This window comes from Orycteropus afer, unplaced genomic scaffold (genome assembly GCF_000298275.1).
Source record: "Orycteropus afer afer isolate SDZICR_OR568_19922 unplaced genomic scaffold, OryAfe1.0 scaffold00213, whole genome shotgun sequence".
Classification (NCBI taxonomy): domain Eukaryota; kingdom Metazoa; phylum Chordata; class Mammalia; order Tubulidentata; family Orycteropodidae; genus Orycteropus; species Orycteropus afer.
Window position 1 is genome coordinate 4,101,263 of NW_006921800.1, and position 15,834 is coordinate 4,117,096.

At 38.0% G+C, this 15,834-nt stretch overlaps 1 protein-coding gene across 1 annotated transcript in view; it reads right to left on the reverse strand.

The window, feature by feature from the left end:
* The window catches only part of ZRANB2 (zinc finger RANBP2-type containing 2), a 33,475-nt gene that overhangs the window by 7,132 nt on the left and 10,509 nt on the right, over nucleotides 1-15,834 (reverse strand). Inside the window, exons 2-7 of the mRNA XM_007948324.1 lie at nucleotides 13,356-13,408; nucleotides 13,156-13,264; nucleotides 8,339-8,421; nucleotides 3,773-3,849; nucleotides 3,411-3,545; nucleotides 1,188-1,357 (exon numbers count right to left, since the gene is read on the reverse strand). Of these exons, the coding sequence (XP_007946515.1) occupies nucleotides 1,188-1,357; nucleotides 3,411-3,545; nucleotides 3,773-3,849; nucleotides 8,339-8,421; nucleotides 13,156-13,264; nucleotides 13,356-13,408 (627 nt within the window). The remainder of the gene's footprint in view (nucleotides 1-1,187; nucleotides 1,358-3,410; nucleotides 3,546-3,772; nucleotides 3,850-8,338; nucleotides 8,422-13,155; nucleotides 13,265-13,355; nucleotides 13,409-15,834) is intronic.

A 15,834-nucleotide genomic window follows, 5' to 3' on the forward strand; every position in this document is an offset into this window, starting at 1 on the left:
TTTAAATGTTGATGTGCACATCTGTTCTATCCCTGCTTTTCTGTCTTCAAAGATTAAGGAATTAAAGGAGAAAAAATAATCTTGTCATGCTTTCAGGTAATTATACTATTGAAAACCATAGGATAAGGGAAGATGTGGTTCATCTGTATTCTAAAAACCACAAATGAAGTAGAACTCATTTATTAATCTAATCCATTTTTTAACATATTCCTTGAAACAACCTGTAGAAAAATTATATATTTAAAAATACTAGCTTTATGAATAATCAATCACTTCTTCTAACAAAAGTTGTCAGCTTATGAAGTACTCAACAATTATCTGTAAGAATTTAGTTATTCATTCCTAAGTATCATTAAATTTCACTAACCACATAGGACTTCTTCAGCAGAATACTGTTTAGTTCAAATCAAACAAAAAAAAAAACAAACTCACTGCTGCAAGTTGGACCTGACTCATAACAACCCCTCCTTGGGTTTCTGAGGTGGTACCACTATGGAAGTAGATTGCCCAACCTTCCTTTCAAGGAGTGACCAGTGGGTTTGAATCACCAACCTTCTGGTTAGCAGTCAAATGCCTTAGGCCCTAAGGTACTGCTTTTCCTATCTAAACTTTTAATTTACTTATTGAAAATTTAAAATATTAAACTAATAAAGAAAATTCAAATACAATACCAATTAATTCTATTTATTGTAGGAAATTTCAAAATTATAAGTTATGCTAATCCAATCTGGCTACATTTGCTCTTTAATTGAGAACAATGATGCCACAATAAATTATCAAATCATCTTAAAATAAATGATTTCATTAACGTTTTACAAAGTTCTATACGTGTCTTTATTGTGAATGAAAATATAGATCTTTATGCACTTAAAAATTACTAAATGTGATGTTTAGAAAACTAAGTATCACTACATGTAATGGATTAACTGAACATGTAATGCCTATTTTAATAAAAGGCATAATGCTAACATGGGCTAAGGAAGCTTCATATTACAATTCTCTATTTCTGAAATTACTAGACAATAACATTATTGTAATGAGATGAAAACATTATCTTCTAAAAGGTGAGCTGAATGAAATCTTTAAAATAAAAAGGGAAAACTTAGTAAGTCAAGAAATAATTGATAAAGAAAGAAGTTAGATACTGACATTTTGACTGGTGTTACCCTTGACCTGTACCCGTTTACCTGGACCTAGACCTTGAACTTGAGGGGGAGGATGAGCGTGATGAAGATCGTGAATGTGAAGATCGAGACTTTGAGCGACTTCGTCTATTGGATTTCTTTTTATTACTATCTTCCTCTTCACTGGCATCAAGATTATATTTTGAGAGATCAGCGTCATCTTCATCCTCATCCTAACAAAAATTCAGAGTCAATTATATTTAGATATTTAGAGATTTAGATATTTAGAGATTTAGATATTTAGAGAGTTTTAACTACCAATGTGTAAAGTTCTGTGTACTAGATTTTCTATGTGGAAAAATCACCAATACCTCTAATCTATCAAGAATTTTCGATTAACACCCCTCCCCCACAACTAGGAGTACCGGAATCCATCTCTCTTAGTCTTAGGTGAGACCTCATGATTTTTTTACATCTCTTTTATTACAGTAACCTTTTATCTCTGTAACTATGTAAAATAGATTCTGCCTCTCTAATCACTTCTCCTGTGCCTAACCCAAGCCATGGTATTTTCAGTCACCTCAAATGAATGTGAAAGCTGGACAATGGGTAAGGAAGACCGAAGAATTATTGATGCTTTTGAGTTGTGGTGTTGGTGAAGAACACTGAAAATACTTGGACTGACAGAAAACTAACAGGTCTATCCTGAAGAAGTGCAACTAGAATGTTCCTTGGAAGTGAGAATGGCCAGACTTCATCTCACTTACTTTGGTCATGTTGTCAGAGGGACTATTTCTTGGAGAAGGATATCATGCTTGGTAAAGTGGAGGGTCAGTGAAAAAGGGGGAAGGCCCTCAACAAGATGGACTGACACAGTGGTGGGCAGCATTTCATTCTGTTGTACCTAGGGTTGCTATGAGTCAGAGCCCAACTCAACAGCACTTAACAACGATAATCACTCCTTAATACTCTGCCTCAAACATTACCCTGAAACAAGTTAAAAAAAAAGAAAAAAAATTCCTTTTGTTTCTTAAAAATGGTCCACACTGTTCTACACTGATGGCTTTAGTTGTACTCAAAGGTCTCTTATGATGAGATCTAAATACCCTTAATCTAAATATACACTGGCCCCACAGAACACATACCCTCTCTAGACCTAATTATGTGGTTGTTGCTTCACTCACCTCAACCCTTCCTTTGATATAACCACACTAAACTATGTCTGATTTGTTGAATACTGGTGGCTTAATGAGCAAAGATGTCACTTTGAGGACCACATGTCCCTGACCCAAATGATGGTATTTTCAATCACCTCACATGCATGGGTAAGCTAGACAATGAACAACAAAGACTGAAGAGAATGCTTTTGAATTATGGTGCTGTCGAAGAACACCGAGTATACCAGGGACTGTCAAAAGAATGAAAAAATCCATCTTGGAGAATTTCAGCAAGAATGCCCCTTACAAGTGAGGATGCTGAAACTTTGAGTCACATCTCTAGTCATGTTTATCAGGATACTAGTCCTTGGAGAAGGGAATCATGCTTGGTAGACAGTAAGCAAAAAAGTAGAAGACCAATGAGATGGACTGACAGTGGCTGCCACAATGGCTCAAGCATAGCAAAGACTGTGAGGATGGTATAAGACTGGGCAGTGTTTCATTCTGTTGTACACAGGGTCGCTTAAGTGAGAACCAACTCGACAGCACCTAAAAACCAATATTCCTTACCTTCCAGTTCCAGTTGCTGTCAAGGTGAATCTAATTCATTGGTGATGCTGCCATGTGCATCAGAGTACATGTGTGCTCCATAATGTTTACAATGGCTGTTATTTTAGAAGCATTATCACCAGGCCTTTCTTCTAAGGCACCTCTGGGTAAGCTCAAACCTCCAAATTTCCAGTTAGCAGCTGTATGTACCACCCAGGGACTCCATTCTGTACTGAGTCCACTAATACCAAAGTAACTCTTCTAATTATCTGTTATCACACCATGTGTCTTAAAACATTTATTGCGATCTAAATTGCCTTGCTAATTTAGGGCTCTTCCCCTTTAGAATTTAAGTTCCCTAAGAAAAAGTTAAAAGATAGGAGGTTGTGTCTTAGTCACTATTTTAAATACAGAACCAGAAAAATGCTTGGCACAGAGTGGGAACTCTGTGCTACCTCTGTGGAAATGAATACATAAGAGAACATATCTTCACCACAGGCCAAAGATTATTAAGAGCATTCAAATGGTATACCATAATTCAAAGAACACAAAGGGGCAACAGGGCATGGAAACAGTTTACCTCATCTAATTTGTATTTAGAAAGATCTTCATCCTCATCCTCATCTTCTCCCTCTGATTCTTTATCTTCAACTTCCTTTAAAATAGATGCAGGACCAACTGCCTTCCCTCTGTATTTTTTCTTTTTACGTCCAAACTAGGAAAAAAGTTTCACAGTAGTTCTATCAGCAGAAAATATTTTTGAAGAAGTATTTTTATATATTGAAGCTCATTTTTAAGAGTTGTCTTGCAAAATGGTTAACTGCTATAAAACTCAATTGTACTTAAAAAAGATACATTTAAAATTATTCTTTCCATTTGAGGTAATTTCTAACATGTATTTCCAATTTGTATTCAATCTGTACAGTAATATCCATAGCTTACCTCATCATATTCACCATCAGATTCTTCTCTTTCTATATACTCAACATTTTCTCTTTCATTAAAACCACCACCATATCCTAAAAAAGAGATTAAATTGTTATCTCATGACAATTTATTTAAATAATAAAAACATTATGTCTTAATCACTCCAGGCAAGAGAACATCTTACTGATGATAAGTTCCTTAGCCATTTAATAAAGTACCAGTATTTAAGAGTATATTTTATTTATTTAAAAAAGAAAAATCACTAGCAATAGAAAAGCTTTGTGATTCTGTAGCTCTTCTCAATTTTAAAAATATCCAATGTGATATAGGGACTTAATGAATTGTACGGATGAGAAATATCTCATCAAACTTTTGCTGTATCTACATTTTAAAAGAATTTTCCTCTATTGTTTATCATAATTCTTATTGGAAGAGTAGACTCAAGAATCAAATTTCTGTGTTTATCAGTTATAGATGGTTGTCTGAAAAATTTTGGTATGAGAAAATTCCTAATTGTAAAAGCAAACGTAATGACATGAGAAAGGCATCCAAACTGGTTTTAGTGGGACTGCTATTAATATACAAATAAAAAAGGAAATAGCCAATAAATTTCCAAGTTAAAAATATTCTACTAAGACATACTCAAGATTAGCAAGCCATTATTCTTTCATGTTACAAGTAATGTCTGTAATTTGACATATGATTGTAAAAGATTAGAGTAAGAAAATCAGTTAGTTTAAGAGAAAGTAAGATAAGAGATTTTGAAAAGCATTCTACTGAAAAAATAGAGGTATGTGATTGGAGTAACAGAGTAAATGCCTCCCATATTCCAGAGCAGTACCAGCATATAAGGCAAATGATTCCTGACATACGGCCAACAAAATGTTAAATAAATAAATAAATAGATAGATAGACAGATAGATAAATAAATAAGGAAAATCTACACTTCTGCCTTTCAATTAATCACAGACATTAAAAGGAAAAAAAAAAAAAATCAAATCACTTACCCCACCCCCACCATCATTTCATAATAGGTCACACACACAAAAAATAGTACAAAGGACCTAACTGTCAAAAACAAAATGCTGTAATAAGTTTAACTTTCTGAAAAACTCACAATACAACATCCTTTTTTCCCATTATATCTTGTACCAGTGTAAACTGCAATGCATCAGTGTTTATCCTGGAATACTTTCATATAATCCCTTCTTTCCCCTTCCTACCAGTTTCAGAAACAATTTTAACAGGTGGTATAGTGCCTAAAGCATTTGACTGCTAACCAGAAACCTGGTGATTGAAACCCAATAGCCACTCCTCTGAAGGAAGATTGGGCAATCTAATTCCATAGTGATACTGCCTCGGAAACCCAAGGAGGGGTCGCTATGAGTCGGATCTGACTCAATGGCAGTGAGTTTGTTTTTTTTTGTGTATTATACACTTAAATAACAACTTATACTTAGCAAAACTCCTGGCTTTAGTTTTTCAGAAAATCAAACATGAAAACAAAGTCTGAAACAAAAAGAAATGCTATAGTCAGAATCACAAAGAGTTGCCTGTTCACCACAAGACAATAGCTCTATTCAATGTTAATCATGGGTTATAAATACTGTAAAGTAATAATGAGATATCTATAACTTCTTGTTCCTTGATATGTATAATTTTCTTTCTCAGTATATTTAATTGTATGAGTAAATCCTGAGATTAGAGTATGAATAGTTTAAAACTTAATATAAAGGAGGACTAACATTAAAGATCAACATTAAAAGTTGAAAATACTTACAAAAGTAGGTAATAAAAAATATGGAGAGCTAAAGAATAAATTATAGGAATATTTACAAAGTGAAATACAACACAAGTAGGAAATTCTACACAGGAATGTAAGTAAATCTAAAATGAGTATCATAACATATACAAATCCATTTTCGTATTTCTCATACAGACCCACAGAAAAAGAATATAAATAATCTGTTGACAGCAAAGAGAGGATTACAATGTTGTATGCCATACAAAAAAACCAACTGAGGAAACATCTCCCTATATACTTGAACAATACGACAGTTCTCTATCACGAACATAATTTGGTAATAATTGTTTCAATGAATAGAAACAAGTTAGAGGAAATCACTATCATAGTCTGTACACGTTTCCTTAATTCTTTCGGTGTAAAGCTCTTTAGTATTTTAAGAACTAGTCTTCTTGCTTCCATTTTTACACCCACCTCAATTCTTTCTCCATAAAACAGCAAGAATAGGTTTCAAAGGAAATTAGACTGCATCACTCCCTTGTTAAAAATCCTTCTGATGCTTCACCGTATATTTAGAAAAATATAAACTCCTTACCATGGTTTACAAGACCTTGTAGTTAAGGTTAAGTATCAGTTTGGCTGGGCCTCGTTTTGAGTGGCTGGGCAGCTGGTAGTTGTTATTCCCCATGATGAGACTGGCAATCAACTCCATGGTAGGATCTTCCATGAGCAGCTAATTAGCTGCTTTAGGGATGTGGTCTACTTCCCGTATGTAAGAAGCAGCTTTGGGAACAGTCTCCAGCTTTTTGGCATGCTTGGACCTGCATGTAGCCGAGTCTTCATTCAGCAGCCTGCCATGCTCTGCTGATCTTGGGACTTTTAATGGACTTGAATCAATGGCCTGCTGTGTCATTTGGTAGTATAGGACTGTGCTTTTTTGTCAACCTTGGGTTTGTCAGCTTCAGCAGGCAGCAGCTGAAGCCCAAGGTCAACGAACTTCCACCCAGCCCCTAGAGCCTGGCACTAAACTGTAAGAGAATAAACTCCTATCTGTGCTATTTCTGTTAGAGCAGCACTAGGTAACCAAAACAAGACCTCTATTTCTTAAGTGTTTGTTAGAGCTAACCAGTCTCGATACACGAGCCTTCTTTCGGTTCATTGCAAATTCTTTCAAGACTCAGGATCTTCACATAAGGCGCTTGCTCCTCCTTGCAATGCTTTTTCCTCAGCTCCTTGCTTGCATAATTCACCTTTCACTTTTTAGCTCAAGTACCACCTTCTCAAGAAGGACTTCCTTAATCTTTAACTTTTCATGCCTGTTTTGCTCACCCACATAAAAGCATCTTGCACAGCAGTCAGTAAGTATTTCTTCAAAGAATGAGTATGCACACACAATTTTGTCACCATTTAAGGAATTTTAGCTTCTTTTTAAGGCTTTAAACACCAGCATTTACAAAAAACTAAGAATTTCTGGAGGATTTTAACAAAAACATTACAAAAATAGTATTTCCAAATTTGTCCCAAAGTAAAATGTTACAAGGTGAGCAAGAGTCTAGTTAACCATCAACACAGGTTTAAAATGATGGCCTGAATGAACGCTGTGGTGATGGAAATTAAGAGAAAAAGAGATGAATGTAATATATGTTTCAAAGAACTAAGACACTAACTTGATCACGTCCTGAGAATGAGAGTCAGTGATTTGGGATTTGAAGACTGAAAAACTGCCTGGGACATTAGGCTATAATGGTTTCACATGACAATGTAAGTTTTGTTTCTTTTTAAAAAAGGCATGGGAGAACACAAATAGAATTTCCATTGCAGTCTTTGAAAGGCAAAGTCTATGGTTTTTTTAATGGACCTCTAAATCACAAGAACAACCAAACAGAGACAGTCGAGGTAGTTAACAAAAAGGAATCTAGGTTTGACAAAGATTGTATATAGGAGATAGTTTTAGATTTAGTAATGCATGAATAGTTAAGTGGTGAAATTACATGTGAAGTACACAGATATGGCTGGGCTAACTGCTAACCATGGGAAACTAAACTATATTCTATTAAGTAAATATTTTCATCTCATCACTGATAACACAAAAGCCAAAGTAAGCTATTTTTAGGCCAATGGTTTCCAAAACTGTCAGTATGAGATTAACCTACAGATTCCTGAGATGCATCTTCAAGAAGGCTTTAACAGTTCTGTACTTTGGAATCTGTATTTTTTTAAAAAAACTACTCAGGTGACTTTAATGGAAATCAAAGTTGAAAAATTATTGCCTAAGCTTTAGAAGAGTATTTTAAAATGGACTCTTTGCCTTTTCTGTTACACTAGGATATGAAATGAGTAAGGGGAAAAATGGTATTCTTACATTCCTATAACAACAGGGAGTAAGGAGAGAACAAAAGCATTTCTATAAATATCCAAAGGTTACTATTTGCTAGGATGAGGCTCCTTAACATTGTACTTTACAAACTGTGAAAATATGAAACCCAAAAAGTGAATGACTCTCCCTCCATGGCAAAAATAATTCTAGGTAAAACACATAAGGATAGGATGGATTCTTCGACTACTGTGTTTCTAAGAAAGTGATATTCCTGGAGAAGGATATCATAGTTGGTAAAGTAGAGGGGCAGCAAAAAAAAGGTGAAGACCCTCAAGGAGATAGATTGACACAGTGGTTGTAACAATGGGCTCAAGCATGGCGACGACTGTGAATATGGCACAGGACCGGGCAGTGTTTTGTTCTGTTGTACATAGAGCTGCTGTGACTCAAAACCGACTCAACAGCACCTGACAACAACAACATCATTATAACTTATTTCTTAAATATGATTGTATCTTACCTGTTCTTTCTTCTAACTTAGCATACTTTGGAGTATTGCACATGTTACACTCTGATCTTCTGGCCCAATTCACATTACTGCAACTTTAGAAGTAAAAAATAGCAAATTAGCAGACTAATAAAAAGGTAGGAAAACACTACATTCTAGAATTATTATTATTTTTTTAAATTTCCAGGATAAAATTATAAGGAACCTTTGAGGTTTAACGGTACAAGTCTGCTTAGCTGCTAACTAGTAGGATCAAACCTACCTACCAGCTCTGTGAAAGACTTGGCGATCTGCTCTATCAAGATTAGTTCACTGCTATCAAGTTAATCCTGACTCACAGCGACCCCTCCTTGGGTTTCCGAGGTGGTATCACTATGGAAGTAGATTGCCCAATCTTCCTTCCGAGGAGGGGCTGGTGTGTTTGAACCACCAGCCTTCTGGTTAGCAGTCAAATGCCTTAGGCACTATGCCACCAGAACTCGCTCTGTAAAGATTACAGCCTGGAAAACTTCATATGGCAGTTCTACTCTGTCACATGGGGTTCCTACGAGTCCAGATCAATGCAATAGCACCTTATAACAACAGTGTGAAATCACTACCATAAAGGAATGTTTCTTAAATGGCACTGCAGAAATGAAAAGGTATGACGATTTGGAGAATTCTGATTGGAACAATAGACTGAACTATTTAAGTAGAAAGTAAATCTTATGCAATATGAATCTATAAAGTATCAACAGTGCTCATTTCTTATGAAAAAAGACAGATGTAGAGATTCTGGTATTTTCCAATCAAAAACCAAACATACTGCCGTCAAATTGAATTCCAACTCATAATGACCATATGGGGACCAGGACTGAGCGAGGAAGCAGAGGCAGGGATCCAGGTAAAGCTGGGGACCTAGGCCACGGCCCTCCCAAGAGGCAAGGGAAAGCAGGGAAAAAGCTGGGAGGAAGGTGCAGAGTGAGGAAGCAGAGGCAGGGAGCCAGGTAAGGCCAGGGACCCAGGCCACAGCCCTCCCAAGGGGTGGGAAAGCCAGGGAAAGCAGAGAAACAGCTGGGGGTGGGGGGGAGGAACCGGGACAGAGCAAGGAAGCAGAGGCAGGGATCTAGACAAGGTGAGGGACCCAGGCCATGGCCTTCCCAAGTGGCAGGAAAGAGGCAGGGATCTATGTTAAGGGGAGGGTAGGGAGAGTAGAGAGGTTTTGAAGAGCTAAGGAGCTCTGGTAGCATAATGGCTAAAGCACTTGACTGCTAACCAGAAGGCTGGTGGTTCAAACCCACCAGCCACTCCTCGGAAGGAAGGTTGGGCAATCCTACTTCCGTAGTGATACTGCCTCAGAAACCCAAGGAGGGGTCGCTATGAGTCGGGGCCGACTCGACGGCACATAACAATAACAACAAAGGGAGACAAACTTGTCTGTCAGTTTGTCCTACTACAGTGGCGTGTTGCTGTCAGGCTTGAGGCTGTGCCACCAGTGTCTCAAACCCAGTAGGGTTGCACATAGTGCACAGGTTTTAACAGTTTACAGATGAGGGGGGAGGAGGAGGAGGAGGCCATCCACTTCTCAAAGAAATGGCCAGGGAAAACCTTATGAATAGCAGAGAAACACTGTTTGATATATTACTGCACAACTTTATGACTAGCCCAGAAATATTGTCCAATACAGTGCAGGAAGATAAGCCACTTAGGTCGGAAGGCTCTCAAAATAGGACCAGGAAAGAGCTGCATCATCAGAGTAGAACCAGCCTTAATGGTGGATAAGGTAAAGCTTTCGAGACCTCCATTTGCTGACGTAGCTCAACTCAAATTGAGGAGAAACTGCTGTAAACAACCATTAATAATCAGAACATGGAATGTATAAAGCATGAATCTAGGAAAGCTGCAAGCTGTCAAAAATGAAATGGAGCGCATAAAGATTGATATCCTAGGCATTAGTGAGCTGAAATGACTGGTTTTGGCCATTCTGAATCCAGACTACCACATGGTACATTATGATAGGAATGACAATTTGAAGAGGAATGGCATGGCGTTCATTATCACAAAGGATGTTTCTAGATCTGTCCTGAAGTACAATGCTGTCAATGATAGGATAATATCCATATGCCTACAAGGAAGACCAGCTAATACGACTATTATTCAAATTTATGCACCAACTACCAAAGCCAAAGATGAGGAAACTGAAGATTTTTATCAGCTTCTGCAATCTGAAATTGACCGAACATGCAATCAGGATGCATTTATCATCACTGGTGACTGGAATGCAAAAGCTGGAAACGAAAAATCACTGGTAGTTGTTTGGCCAGGAGCTGACTGTGGAACAGACCATCAACTGCTCATATGCAAGTTCAACTTTAAGTTAAAGACAGTTAAAACAAGTCCACGAGAGCCAAAATATGATCTTGAATATATCCCTCCTGAATTTAGAGACTATTGAAAAAATAAATTTGATGCACTGAACACTATGACCAAAAAGCAGAATTGTGGGATGGCATCAAGAACATCATTGATGAAGAAAAAGGTCACTAAAGACAAGAAGACGAAAATGGATGACAGAAGAGACTCTGAAATGTGCCCTTGAGCAGAGAGTAACTAAAGCAAATGGAAGAATGGACAAGTTAAAAGAGCTGAACAGAAGATTTCAAAGAGCAGCTCGACCAGACAAAGCCAATTACTGTAACGAAATGTGCAAAGACTTAGAGTTAGAAAACCAAAAGGGAAGAACATGCTTGGCATTTCTCAAGCTGAAAGAACTGAGGAAAAAATTTAAGCTTGAAGTTGCAATATTAAAATATTCCATGGGCAAAGTGCTGAATGATACAGGAAGCATCAAAAGAAGATGGAAGGAATACACAGAGTCACTGTACCAAAAAGAACTGGTCGATCTTCATCCATTTCAGGAGGTGGCATATGATCTAGAACCAATGCTACTGAAGGAGGAAGGTGAAGCTACAATGAAGGATTTGGCTCCAGGAATTGACGGAATACACATTGAGATATTTCAACAAACACTCAATGCCAATGGAAGCAGCAGTCATGACATTAAATGATATATAGCACTGGGGAAGGTGGCTGCAAGGGACCTGTTTTAAGTGCTGAGGAGCAAGGATGTCTCCTTGAGGACTAAGGTGCGCCTGACACAAGCCAAGATATTTTCAATTGCCTTGTATGCATATGATAGCTGGACAATGAATAAGGAAGACCAAAGAACTGATGCTTTTGAGTTGTGGTGCTGGCAAAGAAGGCTGAAAGTACCGTGAACTAACAGATCTGTCCTGGAGGAAGTACAGCTGGAATGCTCCTTGGAAGACAGAGAGACTTTGTCTCACTTACTTTGGTCATGTTGTCAGAAGGGACCATTCCCTGGAGAAGGATATCATACCTGGTAAGGTGGAGGGTTGACGAAAGAGGGGAAGGCCCTCAGTAAGATGGATTGACACAGTGGCTTCTACAATGAGCTCAAGTATAGCAAGGATCATGGAGTTGGTGTGGGACTGGGCAGTGTTTCGTTCTGCTGTGCACAGGGTTGCTATGAGTTGGACATGACTCGACAGCACCTAACAACAACAATAGCGACCTTACAGGATAGAGTAGTACTGCCCCATAATTGGGTTATTCCAAGCTGTAAATCTTTAAGGAAGCAGAATGCTTCATCTTTCTCCCACAGAGCAGTTGGCAGGTTTGAAGTGCTAACCTTCTGATTAGTTGCCCAATGCTCTTTAACCACAGTTCCACCAGAGCTCTTTCCTGATACATTATGGGGAAAAAAAAACATTTTAAATGAAAAGTTCTAATTTCCCAGTTTCTAAATTTACCACAAATAAAAGTAACCTTATACCCTCCAAATGATGTTACTATTGTTTTTTTTGAGTCACAGTTCAAGCACTGAATCCCACAGCATACAACATCCACAATGATTCATTAATCTGTTGCAGGAAAATCTACAGAATCAGAAATTTATGTACAACCCCCTTCTGATTCAGTTCTCTTTCATATGAAGAAGCCCTAATGGCACACTAGTTAAATGCTTGGCTGCCAAGTGAAAGGTTAGTGATTCAAACCACCAGCCACTCCATGGAAGAAAGATGTGGTGGTCTGCTTTCATAAAGATGATAGCCTTTGAAACCCTATTGGGCAGTTCTACTCTGTACAATAGGGTCACTATAAGTTAGAATCAATTCAACAGCCATGGGTCTTTCAGATATATGATTCACCTGCATAGCAGAAAAGATGGAAATTAGAAAATCAATACTGACTTTAATCCAAATTGGAAAATTAAAAATATTAAAAAACCTACTTAATTAGCAATAATGCATACCAAGCAACCTGTGATTCAAAAATTACTTTGAAGACAGGCAAAATAAATATTTTGGTTTATTTCACATTAATGACAGAGGCTAAAATTTTTTGAGAATATTACCTCACTTTAAGTATTTGATTGTTGTTGTTGTTGTTATGTGCCGTCGAGTCAAACCCGACTCATAGCGACCCCTCCTTGGGTTTCCGAGGCAGTATCACTACAGAAGTAGGACTGCCCAACCTTCCTTCCGAGGAATGGCTGGTGGTTTTGAACCGCCAGCCGTCTGGTTAGCAGGCAAGTGTCTTAGCCACTATGCTACCAGAGCTCCAATCCTAATAACAAGTAATATTACCATTTTTAAAAAAGTAAAAAACATTTTAAAGTTTCTTACACATAAATTGTCAAATATAGACTCTGTAACAATCAACAGATCTTTGATTTAAAAGGTTACCTTGGTATTAAGATTTGATGTTATTAACAAGTAGTGGTTGCATATATTATGGAAAAATAGACAATAATTTGAAACACATACGTTTTACACTGCCAATCATTAGCACTAAACAGGCCTCGGCTTTTTTCTGCAAGTGTCTTTCCTATTTCAGTTCCCCCAGCTTTCATCATCTTGGCTTCAGTTGTTTTCTCTGAAAATAGAAAACAACACAGTTTGATCCTGGAGAAATAAAGAAATCATCTGTATATATAATTGTAACTGAGTTTTCCTTACATACTTACCCCGTCCACATCGATTACAGCTGGTTCTTCTGGCAAAATTTACATTTCCGCATCTAGAGAGAAAGTAAAAAGCAGTTATAAAAACATTTTTTTAAGTCCTTAAATATTTTTTTATTCTACATACAAAGCTTTTTAATACGTTCTCACTATGTATCTCTAGGAGCTCTGGTAGTGTAGTGCCTAAGGCACTTGACTGCTAACTAGAAGGCTGGCGGTTCAAACCCACCAGCCACCCCTCGGAAGGAAGATGGGGCAATCTACTTCCGTAGTGATGCTGCCTCGGAAACCCAAGGAGGGGTTGCCATGAGTCGGTCCTACTCAACGACACATAACAACAACAATGTCCCTCTAGTACTGAACCTCTAGCTCTACCTCAATGTTAATTAAAAAATTTTGAAATTTAGTGGAAAAGTACAGGAATTTCCAGTTTAGAAAAGGAGATATATCACTTAAGTGATAAGCATTATAAATGAAAAATGGTAATGATAAACCAAAGGGGGGAAAAAAGATAAATTAGGTAAGGTTTCATGGACATTGATAAAAACATTTTCATAGGTACCAGGTTGGAAGAGAAGGAAAGGAAGAAGACACATCATCCTAAAAACAGACTTTTGGATATTTATCAAGTATCTCTGAGACCTAGGTGCTAAAAATTAGGTAACAACCAAAACCAATAACCTCCCTGAACACATGGAGTAATGCACAATATGATTTTATGTTTATATTAGGAGACTGATGACACGGATGGAGTAAACTCTCAGGACCTTCATGTGCTGATGTGGCACGACACAAAATAGGAAGAAAAAGCTGCAAAATGAATGATCGAAACATAGAATGTAAGAAGTATGAATACAGGAAAACTGAAGTCATGAAAAATGAAATCAAATGCATAAAGATCAATGATTTAGGCATTAGTGAGCTAAAATGGATGAGTACTGGCCATTCTGAATCAGACAATCATATGGTCTACTATGCCCAGAACAACAAAGTGAAGAGGGACAGCATCTTAATCACTATCAAAAAAAACATTTCAAGACCTCTCAAGGACAACCAAACACCCTGAGGGAGAAAGTCACCGGGCCTGTGGGCTCAGTCTTGAACACAGTACATAAAAATATTGTTCTAAGCTGCAACTACTGGTCTCCCCTCGTCTGGAGCAAAGAAGAGTAAAGAAAATAAAAATCATTTGGGAACAATTAGTCCAAGGATATTATGGACCACAGGGACCTCACCCTTCATGACCCTGAGACCAGAATTAGATGGTGCCCAGCTACTAATGCCAACCACTCAGAAAGGGATCAAAACTGGAGATCCTGGATAAATAGGAAGAAAAATAAGGAATAAAACTCAAAACCACAAAAATGACCAGAATTACAGCTGGACAGATACTGGTGGAACCCCCAAGACTGCGGCCCCATTGTATCCTTCGGGCCTGGAACTGGACGCACTTCTGTGGATTAGCTCTCAAACAGAAGAAAGAACTACAAGCATAACATCTACTCCAGGGAGATGTACCCCTTTGATCAATCAACCATGAGACATCAGAAGAGCAGCATTTGTATAGAGGAAAAGCTAGACAGACAGGAATGTATAGGTAAGAAGGGCACAGGGAAGGAGTAGTCACAAGGAGGAGAGCTTTTTGAGGTTGGGGATTATAATTGGGGCTGTGAAACCAAATGTGCATGAACTGTTGACAGTAAAATGAATCTGCTATGTTAATCTGTACCCAAATCACAATAAAAATTTTTTGGTTTAAAACAGAACATTTCAAGGATGGAGGAATAGGCAGACAAGCGACACAGACCCTCTTCAACAAAGAAAAGAAAAACCAATTGACAGAGATACAGAAGATAAGCCTGAAGCCCTGTGCTTTGAAAGGAACTATGCAGAAGTGGATTAGGCACCAACTAGTGGAAAAACCAGAATGTAAATACTGAGTACAGAGATGGTCGGAGCTGTGGGACTGTCAGCTACTTGGTGGCACCAACAGCCTGAATATTTCCAAGTGGTGTTGGGACCTGAGAATTGACCTAAAGATCAGCCCTGGTCACCAAGGTCTGCAGGGACGACTGTGCTGGTGGTCTATGACTAGGAAGGGAAACAGCACGGTGGGAGACAACATGAACTGTTGACTTTCTGCTGTCCAAAAGGGTCAGCCATTTTGATGGTTTACACATGGCAGCCATTTCGGATATTTAAAGTGACCGAGGGCACAGCCATTTTGATCTTTACAAGCGGTGGCCATTTTGGATATTTAAAGTGACTGAGGGTGCAGCCATTTTAATCTTTACAGGTGGCAACCATTTTGGATTTTAATGTGATAGTGCTCTCATTAGAATTCCAGGGACCTAAGAATAGGCTTACCTTGCTCCCGGAGACCCGGTCCCTCTCTGGAGGGTAACAAGGGAAAGTGTTCAGTGTTCAGCAGCAGGCCGGAAGAGCAGGAGAAAGGGGTAAAACCCAGTCACTAGTGCTCAGA